This window comes from Coturnix japonica, chromosome 27, assembly GCF_001577835.2.
Source record: "Coturnix japonica isolate 7356 chromosome 27, Coturnix japonica 2.1, whole genome shotgun sequence".
Classification (NCBI taxonomy): domain Eukaryota; kingdom Metazoa; phylum Chordata; class Aves; order Galliformes; family Phasianidae; genus Coturnix; species Coturnix japonica.
Window position 1 is genome coordinate 3,090,777 of NC_029542.1, and position 16,531 is coordinate 3,107,307.

The window sequence follows — 16,531 nt, forward strand, 5'->3', positions numbered from 1 at the left end:
TGCTGAGCTATCTTCACTTTATTTCATTGAGAACTGATGGTGCACATGCTTGGACATGACCATACTTCTAGAACTGAAGCTGGGTTGTTTAAAGCTTTGTTCTGTAGTGTAGGTACACTATTAATACTATCACAGTATTTCCTTCCCAGCAAACCTCCACTCTGCTGAGCTGCAGGAGTGCCAAAATCAGACATCTCCAGCACCACATCTATTAGTCTTCATTGATACTGTGATTGATATGAATACAAATACATTAATGCAATATGCCAGGGTTTCACTTTTCAGGCTCACGGAGATGAAATGATGGAAGAGGCCAAAATGAGGAATCTCAACTGTGATCCTGGAAGTCTGGGGGGCTTGGCAAGGCTGGTTGTTTATATTGCTCCATTGAGGGTCATTCATTTTGCACTTAACTCTGTTAAGAGAGCACTCAGCTCCAAACACATGCCCTTCCTTGGCCTAGTTTTCATCTGATTAGAGGCAAAAAGACCTCTTGTGTCTGACAAATTGCTTCATTTCATAGGGTGATCTCTTCTTATAGAGTGATTTCAGTATGCTGACATTTATTTACTGTGTATTAACAAAAGTGTTCATTATTCTTATTAATACTCACTATAGCTCCTCTGGTTATCCTGAGAACTTTCCTAAGATGAATGGGTGAGTGATGGAGCAGGGCTCAAAGATAAGAGATATAACACATGGGTCTGTTGGAGTTATGCCTAGATCTGTCATTGAAAAGTTTCGAATGTCTGTAACCTGTCAAGAACAAGGAAATCTGTTTTACTCATTAATAATTTTATTTATGCAAGCTTTGCAGACAGATAAGAAGGTACTGTCCTTGTCCAAAGGGCTTACAACACCTGCCATAATAAAAAGATGGGTTTAAGGCTATGGCTTCAAGTTTCTTCTACCAGCACGTGAACCAATGCTACCTCATTCAGCATCTCACTCAGTGTCCCATTCAGCTTGATCTTCATTTATTGTCCAGAGCTTACTGCTTTGTATTAGCTCTGCAGAGCAGCAACATGAAACAATAATCATCCTCACTTTATTTTTTACTTAATGTTTAGCACTGCTTAGCTCTGTAACTTAGACTGAGTGGATGATCTTCATTTAATCAAGAATGGATTGAGTCTATACCATCAATCCCATTCTGAAGCAGATAGTGATACAAGCTGTTTCACCCTGGGAGATAAATGAGTGTGTTTCACAGAAGGCCATTCAATGCAAGGTATCCATAAAATATTAATCTTTTAATATATTTTAATAGAAGCTTGGTTACAAATGAGGCTACTCACATCAATGATGCTCTGTTTCCTATATAGAAATACAGTGCAAAAGACTGAAAGAACATTTGAGTGTGAAGGAAAATGGAGAAGAATCATTTCAGCATAATAACTAAATGCATGCTCATTAACAGCTGTGTAAAGAAAACTTGGGGTTCAGTTATCAAGGTAATTAGTATCTCTTCCTTTTGCCCTTAGGTTCTGGAACTGAATGTCCAGGCAGAACTAGAGCAATGAATATTAGAAACACCATATGTACAAAGCACCATTGATGGATTGGGAGAATCCATCAGTATGGTGGGTAGGGAAACTGAGGCACAGAATGTGGTGTTAGTTGGGAGAAGACCACCTCTGTGACTAGACCTCTCACTAACTTCTTCTGTGACCCACAGAGTGAGGAACAGAACCAAATTGTTTATTCTCTCCACTGAGGTGTAGACAATTTTGATAGCTTCAGCCTGGTCTTGGTTCCTGCTCCAACAATCAATGGCACAGGGCTGGATCAGACAGCAAAGATGCCTCTCCAGCAATGTCAACTCCTACTGACTCTTAGACAGTGAGAGATCCCATAACATTCATCTCTACAGCCTTGTTCAGACCAATCAGACCAATCAGTAGGGATTTATATGGCCAGGATTGTAATCATAGTCAGAAAGCATCAAATCAAAGCAATTCAATCCAGAACTGGAATTTCAGGAGTCCATCAAGGTGCTGATCAGTGAGTTTAACCAGGATAACAGATCCTTGGGAACTGAACCTCTTTAATTCAGTGGAGGAAAACCAGCTGAGGTCGTACTACCAAACATAAGCCACTGTCCGCTTGCTCTGCCTTCAAAGCACATTTTCAATAAGTTTCTGCTCTAACAAGCTGCATGAGTTTCATCTCAGTAGATCTGATGGTTACTGAGCAGTGTTCAATGTTCTGGAGGGTGCCAGGCACATAATTGTTTTTACAACATTGTAAAATGAATCAGACTGAAATTAGTGTCACTCAGCAGAACCACTTTCCTTCCTTTTAAATTACTTAATCCGAAGGTTAATCAAAAAGAAAATGAAGTTTCAACGCTGCCCTTCAGCTAAGGGCAAGCACAGGTTCAGCTGCCTTCACTGCGTGGTCTGCCTGTGAAGTGCTTTACAGCTCCTGCACTGATGCACGTGCTGCTATTTGAAGGGGGGAGGATGGGGCTGTCTTGGGAGTGCTTCCCACTTGGAAGTCAAATGGGCAGAGGAAGGAAGCGAATGCCATTTTGTGATCTAATTGTTGAGAAATAGGAGCTAGAGGAAATCTAGGAAAAGGGGTTTTTCTGCAGGAAAGTCCTTCTGTGAGCACACAGAACACAGCTCCATCCATGAGCTATAAAGCACAAAGGGATCCTCAGGAGGTGAGATGTGAATGGTTAATATGGTTGGGATATGCCATCATGGAAGAACCTCAAATAGCATCTCTTCCATTTCTCTAGCCTTTATTGGCTCCTCGCTGAGACAATCCCAGCTTCTGCTCTTCTGCCCTGTGTGTTTGTACTGTGTATTTTGGAAACAATTCTAATAAATTTCCTTTCCTTGAAAGCTTTCATGTCTCACTGCATGGCACTATTGCTTTGTTATGATCATTCACTGTAGTGGGTTTATTATTTTTCACTCCATCATATTTTGTATGCACGCAGCTTTCAGTTTATCGGTGCGATCTTAGAACGTCGCCTGGCTGATGAGTTATATCAATAACAGCTGGGCAAAGCAAGACGCTCATGAGCTATAATTATTATGGACAGCAATACTGTCAGCTGAAGGCTCTGAGAAATGATCTAGGCTGGAGGATATCTTGAGTTTCAATAGCACATAATCCCTCTGCAATAATATAATCACACAAAATGAGATTGAAGTGATTATCGGCATGTGAAAATTGCATCAGTTTCCACAGATATTGCTTTTCAGATAATATTTGTCCTCTGGTAGCCTTGATTCAGGAGCTATCTGCATAACAAGCCCTAACATCCATTTTTCCTGCTTCCCTGAAGGCAGTGGTACAGTGGGGGGCATTTGGGCTCTTTCACATTTAGTTTGGAGATCTCCTTAAACAAGCAGCGGTGGGAACAAAAGCAAAATACGAGGCTGAACACAGCCCAGAAGCCAGAACATTTGCTCAGCGTTTTTCAGGCCTGTGTCACTCCAGCTGGCAGCCCGAAGGAAGATGTTCCCCTCCTCTTGTGTGCATGGAGGAGCTGCACTTCTCCCAGGGCACATCCCCTGTGTTGGGAACAAGATTCAGATTTAATTAGTTCCAGCACATATGGCACGGATTCTTTCATTACGGTGCATAACTGAAGATTTATGTCCTAGTAGAGACAGGGAGGGATGTGGCCCATGCTCTGACTCCTTTCTGCTGATACTGTTGTAGATTTCCTTCCCTACAGCACAGCACGGAGAGGCACAATAGCATCCTTGGTCCAAAATGCCCACGATTTTACACCTAAGAAGAATAGGGGATAGAGAGACCCAGTTCAGGGTTAAAATCCTTTATCTGGATACCAAATGTTACTGCACGAGGAAAAGGTGTCACCTACAAACAGCAAAATAAAACCCCAGAAGATGGGACACAGGAGGATACAGTGTTTGCTTCTTCATTTCTTAAGGAACAATCCGTAGTGCTTCTGACCCATCTGATAATGAATGGAAACTATGAAGCCACCACTGGCACAGTAATTGCTGGGAACTGGATGCAGCAATATGTTATTACATTAAGTCACACAAGTGGTGACATTGCTGACAACCACTGAGTACCAAGAAGCATTTATAGGCTCTGGCATCCATGCAATGAGCCTGCACTGCCTGGTGCATCGCCGTACATGATTTGTCAGCAGAAGTTGTACGTAATGATGGTGGGAAAGCACAATTAATTGGCAGCCATCTGCCAGATGAGTGTGCTCCGCCTGGTGTAGTATATCCACTACACAAGGAGGGAGAAGCCAGGTCTGCCTGTCCAGATGGTGAACACAAAATGATTTGGGCACAGGTATTGGTGATATCCTGGAAATGAGAAGAAAATGAATGGCTAAGTCAAGTCTGAGGTAGTAAATGCAAGTGCACATTCTCTGCCTCTTTTGCTGTATAGAAATGGGTCTAGGAAACGTTGGGAGGAAATTTGTTAAAGGGAATGAATGAAAATGTTTTTTGATGAACTCTCTTCTGCGGCAGTGAATAAGTCTGGATTTGTGACTCTGTTTTTCCTATGCTCTGCTTCAGAAGTCAAAGCTAACCCTGGCTGCTTTGCTAAGCATCAACGAGAGCTGGTGGGGATTAACTAAAACTAATGAAGGAAGAGCACAGCTGGAGAGCACCAAAATGCCCCAGGAGATGTTCCTCAAGGAGAGGTGGGGAGCTGAGATGGGTATAGCTCTGTGCTTAGAGCCCAGCAAAGCAAAACTGCAGCACCTTGGGGGACTTGGGGTCTGAGTATTTCAATGTCCAGGCTTTCAAGAATACCAAAAATAATCAGATATGTGAAAACGAGGAATGTTTGAGTGGGAATCATGGTGTATTGATAGCTCCAAACGCTGCACTGACACCAAGCAGGGAGGCACTGAGAAGTGCTTCTGGGTGAGCTGGACTTTGAGAGCAAGGAAAGATCATTTTAATTTTAATCATGCAGCTGTTGTCATTTATTATTATTTTAATTGTTGATAATGTTGTAATTTGCTTTTTTTTCTTTCTTTCTTTCTTTTTTTCTTTCTTTTTACATCCTGGCTGCTTGGTTATTAGGGAAAGAAAATGGATTCTCTTTGCTGGGAGACAAGAAGCTGGAGAGATTTCCTCTAAATTAAAAGGTAAAAGGGTATATGTCAGGTTGGGAAATGTTGCTGGGAAATGCGTTATTTCATTTCTTGTAAGGTTTCTTGAGAGTGTGAACGATTCAATGGGGAAAGTTTGGGGTTTCTCCCACCAGGTCTCTCCCCTCCTTTCACCTCCAGGGTCTCGAGGATCTGAACCCCATAGGTTTCTCCAGGCTAACATTACCGGCTATGGGAGAGGAAGTGAAAGCAAAATAAGGTGAGACACTGAAGTACCCTCGTCTGAGTCGTTTGCAAACAAACCTCTCCTTGAATTAATGGCACTTTGTGGGAACTCCCGAGCCTCAGAGGTGCCCGGAGATGAGGGGCAGCTTTACCTGTTCTGCTTCTCCTGGTGAAGTCCACGCTCCAAATCCACCCTAAAGACACCAAAATCCTTCTCAGGTCCTGTTCCGTCAGCGATCTCAGAGGAAAGCCGCGATTTCTTCGGGAGGGGGGGAGGGAAGAGGTTACTGAGCGTTGGCATCAAGTCTGTTTATCGGATCTCCTTGAGCAGCAATAGCAAAACAGGTAAGCTCGCACTGCAGCGGGACCCCTCCCCACCATAAAGGGGCGTCTTCACTTTGGGCTCACTTTTCATAATCCGGTTAAGGGAGGTAAATCGAAGCAGCTGCCTTTGAGGAGGGGAAATCCGTCCCCTGATCAGGAGGGGTTGTAATAGCGGCGGGGCGATGTGTGCTACGAGCATCTCCTGGATCCAAGGGGGGAGGTCAGAAGGGGCAGAGGGGATTCCAGGAGCTTAGGGATCCCCAGAGCCGGAGATGCCACAAAAAAAGGGGAAGAAAAACCATCCGTTTTCCTCGGATAACTTGCAAACAGGTAACGTTGAGAGGTTACATAGAAAGAGAATGAAGGGAAGCTTCCCTCCCATTCGGGGGCAGCGGTGTAATTCGGGCAGCACGGGGAGCAAGCGGGGGGGGAATGAAGATTAGAAATGAGTAATTAAAAAAATTAATAAAATTATTAAACAATACTGGAATTATTTCTCCACTTTGCCGTGTTATGCCGGAATTGTGTTGTCAGTTCTTCTCACGGTTTGTTTGATTTTTGTGGTGTCGTTTGGGTTGGGGTTTTTTCTGTACTATTTAATTAAAGAAGGGGTAAGGGGAAAGAAACCTTTCCTATCCGATAATACGTTTTTTGTGGGTTGGATAATTCGCTTTCTTAGCGACGTCGGCAAAGGCAGCGAGCTGGGAGGGGGGGAAATCAAGAGGGAATGGGCTCACGGTTCTCGGGGTCGGCGTCCCATCGTTCTGCAGCACTGAGAAAGTGGAATCCGATGAAAAAGTCGATCGTGGTGATCCTTGCTCTGCATATTTTGCAGCAGAAACCTTCCGCCGTGGGTTTGATTGTGCATTGAAACGGCCGAGGGGAAATGTGAGAGATTTCTTCGCTTATTGGGAAAAACGAAGCAAAGAGATTTGGGGGCATTTCTGCTTGTGGTACAGATGTGAGCTGGGTCGGCTCTGCGCTGTTTTGCCACCTCTCACATTTATGGGGAGGGCTTGAAAGAGCAGCGAATATCAAAACTAACGGAGAAATGCGCTTCTCTGCCGATACTGAGCTCTAATTCAGTGACCGCATTTCTTTAGAAAAGAAGCTTTGAAAGAAGCAATTAACTTTTGTTTTAACTGTTGCTGAAGGGATCTTTCCAGCCGCGGTATCTCCAATCCCAAAGCAATTATTTCCTAATTGATGAGAATTACTTCTGCCGTCCGGACCCGGCTTTCCTCCCCGTGTGCCGACACCTGTAGGGCTCTAAATAGGGATCCTCCACCGGGAAAGGGGAAGGAGCAGGGGGAGAAGCGGGGGGGACCCTGGTCTTCTCCACTGAGATAGAAACGGGGGGAAGAAAAGCGATTTCGAATGAAGGATTCGAGTAATGCCGTCTCCCAATGTTTTCGCCCTTTGGAAAAGGATGGAGTTAGAATTTTGCAGTGCAGAATATCAGCATCCGACCGTGTGCAGCTCGTAAACCGACAATCCCTCCATTGTATTCATGCACGGAATTTAATGCAGTCTGGCACTTCCTGTAAGCAAACGGTTCCCCGACCCATCGGTTGATAGTCGGCTTTTTATCTTTCCCCATTCTGACAAACGCTATTTGGGTTTTTATTTGATTCACAGCCTCGCATTTATTTCCCAGCTCAAATGAACTCGACCTCAGCTGGACAGTCCCAGCAGTGTTTAAATCAAACCGTGTGAAGCCGTGAATTGGTCTCTAGAAGGGCTGAGTTCTACCTGGATCGGGGCTTGGGCATCCATTAAGCCCTAAAACTGCTCAGGTCCCTCGGCGAGGCAGAGTCCGTGTCCACACCCTCAGCATCTTCTCGGCTTAAAGGCAGGGGTTGGGAATGAGGAATGGGATGGAGTGAGGGGAGAGGTGACCTTTGAAAACCCCCCTGGAGCACCAAGATGCCACGAATATTAGGAAACATAATTCCCACTGCAATTGGCACTGCAGGGGCTGAGGGTCTCAGCCACCATCCTGCTTCTTTACACACCTCTGTGCCCAGCTTGGTCCTAGAGGAGCCACCACTCACCTCACTGTGATTTATGCTCCATCCTATTGAGCTCAAGGGAAACTTTTCTGTATGTAAGGTATGAATAACACCCAACACTGCAGAGATGATCATATTGATGATAATCGATATTGATATTGTGTTCAGTGGAGAAGAGGCAGGAAGGGCTTCTCCAGCTGCAGTGAGGATGGCCAGAGCCTTAGTGCTGCCTCATAGGGATCCTCAGCATCTGAACAGCCTCATCTGTAGGTTTATGGTGTGAGGTTCCCACCTATAGGCTGCCCTGTGCCCAAGTGCCCTGGCAGCTGCATGGTATGGGAGAGCTGCTCCCGGTCTTGCTGAGTTCCCACCTGGATTCACCTTCCTCAGGGGGATCCAATTCCCAGGCACGTTTTTGAGGACACCCCTACACAAAAAATATATCAGGATATTCCTGATTCCACCTAAAATCTGGCTTATCCCCACCCTCCATGTGACTGTGCCCTTTTCATGCTGCCTGCAGGACCCACAGCCAGGTCCAAGTGGGAAAGTTCAGAGGAACAGAACGGTTCTTAACGAATGAAACATCAGAACTACAGCAAGCTGCGCACAGAGCAATTTTTATTCTCTCTTATCCCACATCAGCTGAAATGATTCGCTTTAGGTGAGCAGGAACCTGGGTGACACTGAATTAATCCTTGGGGTGTGCAGTGATGGGCGCTTGCTGCTAAAAAGGATTATGTGCTCAGGTAAAAGTGCTGCTCCAGGAGGGTGGGACTCAGTGCAGGATGGATACACACATATGGGGACATGCAGAGATGCACATTGTGCCATATTTAAAGGAAGAGCACTCAAAGAGCTGGGCCGTACACAGAGACAACACAAACATGGACGCCCAGCAGTATTTATGGGGCTGTTTCCAGGTTGAGGATGTGCAAATGTCTCTATTTGCAGTAGCAGATGAACGCTTATATTTTCTCTCTCTGCTCCAGGACACGATCGTTTGCTTCATAAGCTGCACCCAGGCCACATTACCTCCAATTTCCTCGGGCTTCTGCTCTGCAGGCAAAGCCATACGGACTCCAACCACACTTCTTCCTTTCCTGGAGGGAGAAGTGTGGGCAGAATGGGCCCCTTCTGGAGTTTCAGACCTCCTCTGCCCAATGAGCAGAGAAGGGGCTTAAAGAGGGGCATATTCCAAAGGAGCTGCAGCCTTTGGGGAACCTCGTGGAGTTTCAATGAGAGCCACGAAGTGGAGGTTTTGGGTTTGTCTGTCCAGGGTGCTCAGCCTTCCTAGGTCCTCAAAGGGAAATTGAAAGGTAAGGAAGAAGCCTCTGGCCAAACAAACCCAAAGAGGGGAGACGTGAAGTGCAGGGATAAAGAGAACCGGGTCCAATAAAGTGCTTCAAGTTTGAGGTTGCTTCACATTGCAGCCTGGAGAGGGGGGTCAAAAATATGCTGCAGTGATTGCGGCACGGGGGCTCAGCCAGGAGCAATAGACAAGGATAAAAGGAGTGAAGAGGAGCCAGGCCGTGCTGTCTGTTCCCATGCCAGCTGATTTGTTCAAAGGATCCAAGAGCAACGTGCTATGAAGTCCAGATTCTGGCCCTCCAAGCACCAAGGAGAGAAATATTCTCCCTTATGTCCCCCCGAGTTTCTGGGACTGCCTGTGGGGTAGGAAAGGAGCATCCATCGGTGAAGGGAGAAAGAAAAGGTCGAAATAATCACCTTTATTTGATTTTTCTTCCCAGAAATATTACCAAAATCAGACACCAAAGGGCTGGGCTCCCTTCCAGAGCCAGAACTCAATTTTTCAACAATTGATTATTTCCAAATGTTACGTCTTTAAGTAGTTCCAATTTTTCCCCTTCAAACTGCTTTGGGGTTTGCGTTGGTTTTGAGGTTGCCTTTCTTTTTTTCCCCCTCTATTTTGTGAGGATGACCTCAAATTCAATCTCTTTAAAAACATTACAGACGTTTAAGATCTATTCCAAAGCTTTTTCATATTCCAGATGGCACAAATATTAAATGGATCCCATCAAGAATATAATATCAGAATAGCTGCAAACTAATAATTGTATTTAATAATTTAAAATACTCTGAGAGCAGAGAGGAGCTGGTAAATAAATCGATCTTTTCCTTTAAAATAACACCGTTCCCCTTGCTTTCTTGTAATATAAAATATCACACCGAATTTTATGCCTAACATTGACAAAGAATAGAAATCTTAGTATCACTTCGGAAGCCTCAATTATGACCATTTCCACTGCAAATTGTGCTCGAAACGTTCCCACCGTGCTGTAAAGAGAAACCAAAGGGGAAAGAGACCTCAAAAGATCGCCGATGCCTCCAATAAATCCTTCCACGTGCAAATATTTGGGAGAAACCAGGTGAAAAAGTCCCTTCCGACCTCGAAATAAGCGAACCCGAATGGGAAGTTTGGGGTGAAAACGGGCAGAAAGCTGAAGCTGAGCCGGCGCTGCTCCTGGAGCTCGCAGCAGGGCTGTGCCTGCCCGAGGGTTCCTTGAAAAGGGCTAAAATCCGATTTCCACCCAGCAACGCTTTTCCTTCCTTCCATGCGCGCTGGGCTCTCTGCTGCCGGATCCCACTTCTTCCTTGAATGGGATATAAAGGAAAAAAAGGCCAAAAAATGGCACCAGCCACCAACCCAACCCGCGGGCAGTCGCTCCTCTGAGTCCACAGCTCCTCTCCAGCCCGGATCCTTTCGGGTTTTCTCGCTCCGAGATGCCCCGTTCCGACCCCCCGCATCTCCTGGACCCGACGGCGGCCGCTCAGAGCCTCTCTCGGCGTTCACCTTGGCCTTGACCCCGGACGGAGCCCAGCTCGGCCCGGAGCTGCGGCAAACGCGGAGCCGAGAGCAGAGCCGGGAGCGGAGCAAATGGGAGCCGGGACGGGGGTGGGCAGGGACAGGGGGGGGGACACGGAGGGCATCAAAGGAGAGCGGTCGTTAAACTGTGGAAAGGGAAAAAAAAGGGCTCTGAAATAGGAAAGGTGGAGGCTAAAAATACGGGACTTTGATTTTTAATTAGTTTTTTCTTCCTTTTTTGTCTTTTTCCCCCTATTTTGGAATTCTCCCTTTTCTTTCTAGTTTCTTTTCCTTTTTCTCTTTTCTTTTTTCTCCTTTCTTTTTTCTCCTTTCATTTTTCTCCTTCCTTTCTCCCCTTTTCCTCTTTTTTTCTTTCTCTCTTCTTCTCTCCCTTTTCTTTCTTTGTTTTTCCTTTTCTTTTCCTTTTCTTCTCCTTCTTTATCTTTTACCTCATTTCTTTTTCTTTTTCTCTGTTTTTCCTTTTTTTCCTTTCCTTTCGCTATTTTTCTTATTTTTCACTTTTTCTCCCTTTCCATATTTTTTTCTCATTTCTTTCTTCCTTATTTCCTTTTAATCATTCTCTTTTTCCTTTATATATATATATATATAAAGGAAATATATATTTTTTTTCTTTCTGCTTTTTCAGACTCTTTTTCCCCCTTTTTCTCACGCTTTTCTTCCGAACAAAAAAAGACAAAAAACAGAAATAAAAACCACCTCGTTCACCCCAAGATTTTCAGCAGCAGCGAACGAGAAAAGCCGAGGCTTGACCTCCTTCTTCTCGTTGATTTTTACCCCTTTTTGCTGTGGGACACAACGGGGCAGGATCCCATAGAGACCCCACAGATCTCCTGAACTGAAAGGAGCGATGTCTGCGGGGTGGGGGGAAAGTCTCTAAGGGCTTTTCCTTAGGAATTGAAGCTGCCGAGGCAGCTCTGTCCCACTCCCCACCATGGCCGCAGCCCACCCAGCCACAGATGCATCCACAGGTGGGGATGAGGCTCCAAACCAATCCCACCCCCCCACCCCCCGGGCCGCTTTGCGATGTTTCCCCTACATGGTCTTTGCCTCCCCCACCCCCGTCAGTTTGGGGTTGGGGGTCTCAGAGCTTTGGTGACCGAAGACGCGGCAGAAGGAGCAGCAGCGGTGCTGACTTTTAGCAACGAGAAAAGAGGAACTCTCGTTTTCTTGGGGATTTCTTAAGCTGATCTCTTTGCAAGAAGGAAAAAGCCTGAACTCCTGTGCCCTTTGGGTGACGGTGGGAAAGGTTTCCACCAGACAAAGGATCTTGGGGGGAAAGTGAAGAGGAACAGGAGGGAGAAAGGCAGTTGTGTGTTTGCACCACGGGTACAGGCAACTAATAATGTGCATACCCCAGTCATTTCTGAACACGTACACACACACGGGTCTCTGTGTATTAACTCCAAATATCTCCACACTGAAGTAACCCACCGTTTCCACATCCATACCCTTCTGTATGCCCACTCCTCCTGCACCCAAAGTCTCTCTCTATGATCCCCCTCCGTTTCCACACTTCCCCTTGGAGCTGCTGACTTGGACCCCCATCCCGAAGCCCCATCAGCACTGTGTGAGGAGGCAAAGCTGAGTGCAAAGTGACATTTTTTTCCCCACCCTTTGCAGTTATTTTTCTTCTCTTCTCATTCCTTGCATGTCAGGGCCATGCCTTGGCCTTCCCTGCACCCTGTGTGTAGATTATAGATGGCTTTATGTACAGAGCTGTACCTAATACAGAGGTTAGAGGTTATATAGAATATAGGTTTTATCTTTGTGCCACGCTGGTGTACACTGTGGTGGGTGGCTGTAGGAAGGCGCATGGGCCACAACCTATAAGCAAGGCCAGGGTGAAAGGAGGAGAAGTTTTTCTGCTCTTAGACTGTGAGGAAGATGTGGACACATCACGATGTGATGGTTTGAATCTGAGCCTGTGTTTTTCCACCACGAATTACTCCTCCACGCTGCTCTCCATCCTCCCTCCCCTTCTCCCTCCATCATCCCCCGTCCCTCCCTCTATCCCTTCTCCCCCCTCTTCTTCTTTTATTTATTATTTTTGTATCATTCACAGCTTTGTACCCTCCTGTCACGTGCTGGGAAGGTTTCCTCCCTCCTCCTGAGACTGCAATAAAAGTATTTTCGCAATTTCTGCAGCCATACTTTATTAGGGCTGGGCTGGAGATATGTGTTTTTTTTTCTTTCTGTGGGTTTGTGTGGTGTTGGTTTTTTTTTTCCCCTCCTTCTCCGTCCCTTTTTTTTTCCCCCTCCCAGCAACCAATGAGGCCGGCCCTATCCATTGCGTCAGGGCAGCCCGGCGGGGCAAGGCAGCTCTCGGCAGCTCTCAGCCTTTTAAAAAGATCCGGGGACCCCCCCTCGGGCAGTACCCGGGTGAAGTCGAGCAGCTTCTCCCCATGCCCCGGCCCCCGAGCCGCCCCGCATGCAGCCCCCTGGCCTCGAGGGGCTCCTGGCTGCCGGCGGCTTCGCAGGCGGCCAAGGCAGGGTCCTGCCGCCCCCCTCGGCCCTCGGCTGCTCTTCGCCTCCCCCCGGGATGAACCCCGGTTACCCGACGGAGGAAGCGGCCAAGCCGTGCCTTACGGCCCCACCGGGCCCCGCCGCCCCACCGGGCCCCACCGCCTCCGCTCCGCTGCCCTACGGGTACCTGGGCGGGGGTTATTACTCGTGCCGTGTCGCCCGCAGCGCCCTCAAAGCCGGCCCGGCACAGGGGCCCTTTCCCCCTGAGAAGTATCTGGACCCCCCCACGGGCAGCGAGGACTTCCAGAGCCGTCCTGCAGAGTTGGCTTTCTATCCCGGTTATGGGGCCCCGTACCAACCGATGGCCGGGTACCTGGATGTGTCGGTGGTGCCGGGGCTGGGTGGTCCTGGGGAGCCGAGACACGAAGCGTTGCTGCCCGTGGATGGTTACCACCAACCCTGGGCTCTGGGCGGCAGCTGGAGCGGCCAGATGTGCTGTCCTAAGGAGCAGGGCCAGGCCGGCTACCTCCTGAAATCAGCTTTTGCAGGTAAAGTCCCTGGGCTGGAGCTGAGGAGGGGATGTGAGAGGGGTGGTTGGGAGGAAGGCTTAACATAGTCTGCTTGAATCAAGCTTATAATAACCTACTGGCAAAAAATACTTCTGTCGACCAGGAGCTCTTCCCTGTGAGCGAGTAGGTGGCCAGGCTGCAAAGATAAGAATTAAGATGAACGATGCCCTTTGCAGCTCAGTCGTTGAGGCGGTCGGTGGCACAACCCTGGAGCAGGAATGGGAATGGGAAAGAGAACGTGTTACTGCCGGGCTGCCTCACGTTGGTGGTCGTTACCTGGACCCCTTCCCCAAAAAATAATGATAGATAACCTTGAGACGAAAATAAATGTATAAATAGGTTCAGAGAAGAAAAAAACTATATATAAATAAGTTTAGATATATATATATATATAAATAAATAACTTTAAAAGGGAAAGACGATATGAATAAATGCAGAGAAGAAAGAATAATCTTTGAATAAAATTGGGGGGGGGGGAGAAGCAAGATTTGAATGTATATAAAGAGGAAAACCGTATATGGATAAATACAGAGAGGAAAAATAACTTTTATATTACGCTAAGGAATACAGTGGAAGTAGATAGGGAGACTGAAGGGAAGGATTGGGGTGGCAGAGGGGAAGGTGCTGCTGTAGGAGTTGGGGGTCTCGGGTGCTTTGTGCCTCCCCAACCCGGCCCCGTTCAGCCCCATCTCTCTCAGACGCCGCCGCTCCGCTGCCCCCCGACGGCTGCGCCTTCCGCCGGGGTCGTAAGAAGAGGGTCCCATACAGCAAAGGGCAACTGAAGGAGCTGGAGAAGGAATACGCCAGCAGCAAATTCATCACCCGAGACAAGAGGAGGAAGATCTCGGCCGCCACCAACCTTACGGAGAGACAGGTCACCATTTGGTTCCAGAACAGGAGGGTGAAAGAGAAAAAAGTCGTCGCCAAAATCAAAAGCAACAGCAGCAGCGCTCAGTGAGGACGCGGCCACCCCACATCGCAGCCCCAAAGGATCCCAAAGGCACCGGGATTGGGGTGAAACACCGTCCCCATCGAGCAGTGAAGGGCATCCTGGTCCCGAGGGGCAAAACCCATCAGCAAATGGGGGGCATCGCGAGTTGGAAAGGGCAACGTTCCCACCTTGGACTATGTACAGTTTGCTCTTCCTGCCTTACCTCGTCGTTTTCTCCCCGTCTCCCTTTGCTTTTGTTCGAACTGCATCAGCAGAGCGCTTTAAAGAAAAAGAAGAAGAAGAAAAAAAAAGCCTAATTGCATTAATTAACCCCGAACGCAACTCCTGTCTAGTCTGCGTGCGGGGGGAGGGGGGGGGGAACTGCACACGGATTTGGTCTGCACAGCAAAAACAGCAAACGGCATCGCCTTCATTACAGACATGAGCACCAAAAATGCTCATTTAAGGGGGAAATTCGTGCAGTCCATGTGTGCTGTATGGAATCTCGTGCCCATTTCTTGCTTGTGTGGATGCATATGCACACACATTGCTGCAGGCACCCGCTGCATTGCTGCGATATATCAGAGATGCACATAGGTGTGCACAGTTAGGATTGCGCCTTATTTTCCCTTTCCTCACCTGCTATCTTTGTGTTTGTGTGTCGATATATATACCCTGATGTGTAGATGTATGCATGTACACATGCAGTATGGTACCAGCTGTGTGGATATAAATATATATGCACGTGTTTGTATGCATACATACAATCCATGTATGTTCGTGACTATATTTTGATACGAGTAAATGCAATTTGTATAATTCCATACACGATTTCGTTTGTACTAATATTGTACCCACCTCCTCCTAATAATACTGAATTATAGCGATATGTTTCATAGCATGAGCTCAGATAAACCCTTCGTCATACAAAATGAAACTGGTGAATATTAAGAAACGCTGTGATCCTTTACATCAGAATAAATAGGGTGTGAGTACCGGAACCTGCTCTCCTCTGCTCCTTTAGGTGTATTTTATGGTGTAAGGGAAGCATTCGGTGCATGAACCCGACCACGTTCACATTCACTGCTTGCTTTTTAGGGACAGAAAGCTCCTATAAACCCTAAACAGCTTCTGGAGGGCGAATAAACTCCAGGACAGCTACCACTACCACCACCCGCCTTGGTTTCCTTTTTCTTACTGCCTTTTCTATTGTAAATGCAATGCGTTGAACCGCAGCGTGCCCTGACTCGTGATCCTTTCAAGCAGCGATTTTGCTTCTTTTTTTAAGTCATTTCTTAAGTATTTCAGGCATAGGCTGCCTTCATTTTTCTGCTCGTTTTCCCACACGTATTTCCTAGCCTGGTGTGACCAATGGCTCCGAGCTGAGCTTTGCGAGTGATGACGCAATGAGGGGGGGAAGAGCTCAGTGAATCCCTTTGGGTGGATGCTGGGGCTACGGAAAGCCAAAATAAATTGATATAAAAGAGGGAAAATGGGCAATATGGGTGGTGGAAGGGCAGAAACGTTCCTCTGCCTTCTGGCAGCTGCAGGGATCCGTTAAACTTTGCTCTTCCCCATCTGTATCCCGATATGAATTACTCACTATATTGAACCATTTTGTTTGCTTGCTTACTTGCTCGTGTTTTGCAGTTTCTGGCTTTAAGGGTGGCTCAAAAGGTCCCATTTCTGCCTCACATCTACAGCCTCCATCCCTTCTGTGCAGGAAAATGCCTGGAAATGTTTTGCTGCTTTCCTAAACATGATGGGGAACGAGAATCTCAAAGTGTCTCAAATTCTCTCAAAATCCTTTATCCCTACATTACCTATAATGAATCCACCAGCCCTCATCTCTATGCCTACAGAGGCCGTAGAGCAGAGGCAGCTTTGCCTAAGAGGAAACCAGGTCGGTTTATAGGTTTGGAAATGGATGCTCTCTTCTATGACACGTTAAGGGTTAATCCTTTTAGTGACATCTTCCTTTTTCCCATCCTCTCCCCACAGCTGGGCTCTTTCACCGATGTGGAGTGGGTGACAACCAGATCCCCCCCCCCCCCCCCTACACTGGTCAGGACTGCTTGACCCCCCCCC

At 47.1% G+C, this 16,531-nt stretch overlaps 1 protein-coding gene across 1 annotated transcript; it reads left to right on the forward strand.

The window, feature by feature from the left end:
* Positions 1 to 12,908: 12,908 nt before the first annotated feature.
* HOXB13 (homeobox B13) lies at positions 12,909 to 15,417 on the forward strand. Its single transcript, XM_015885566.2, has 2 exons — positions 12,909 to 13,491; positions 14,211 to 15,417. Exons 1-2 carry the CDS (start codon positions 12,909 to 12,911, stop codon positions 14,468 to 14,470), a joined length of 843 nt encoding a protein of 280 aa, XP_015741052.1. The 3' UTR covers positions 14,471 to 15,417.
* The last annotated feature ends 1,114 nt before the right edge of the window (positions 15,418 to 16,531 follow it).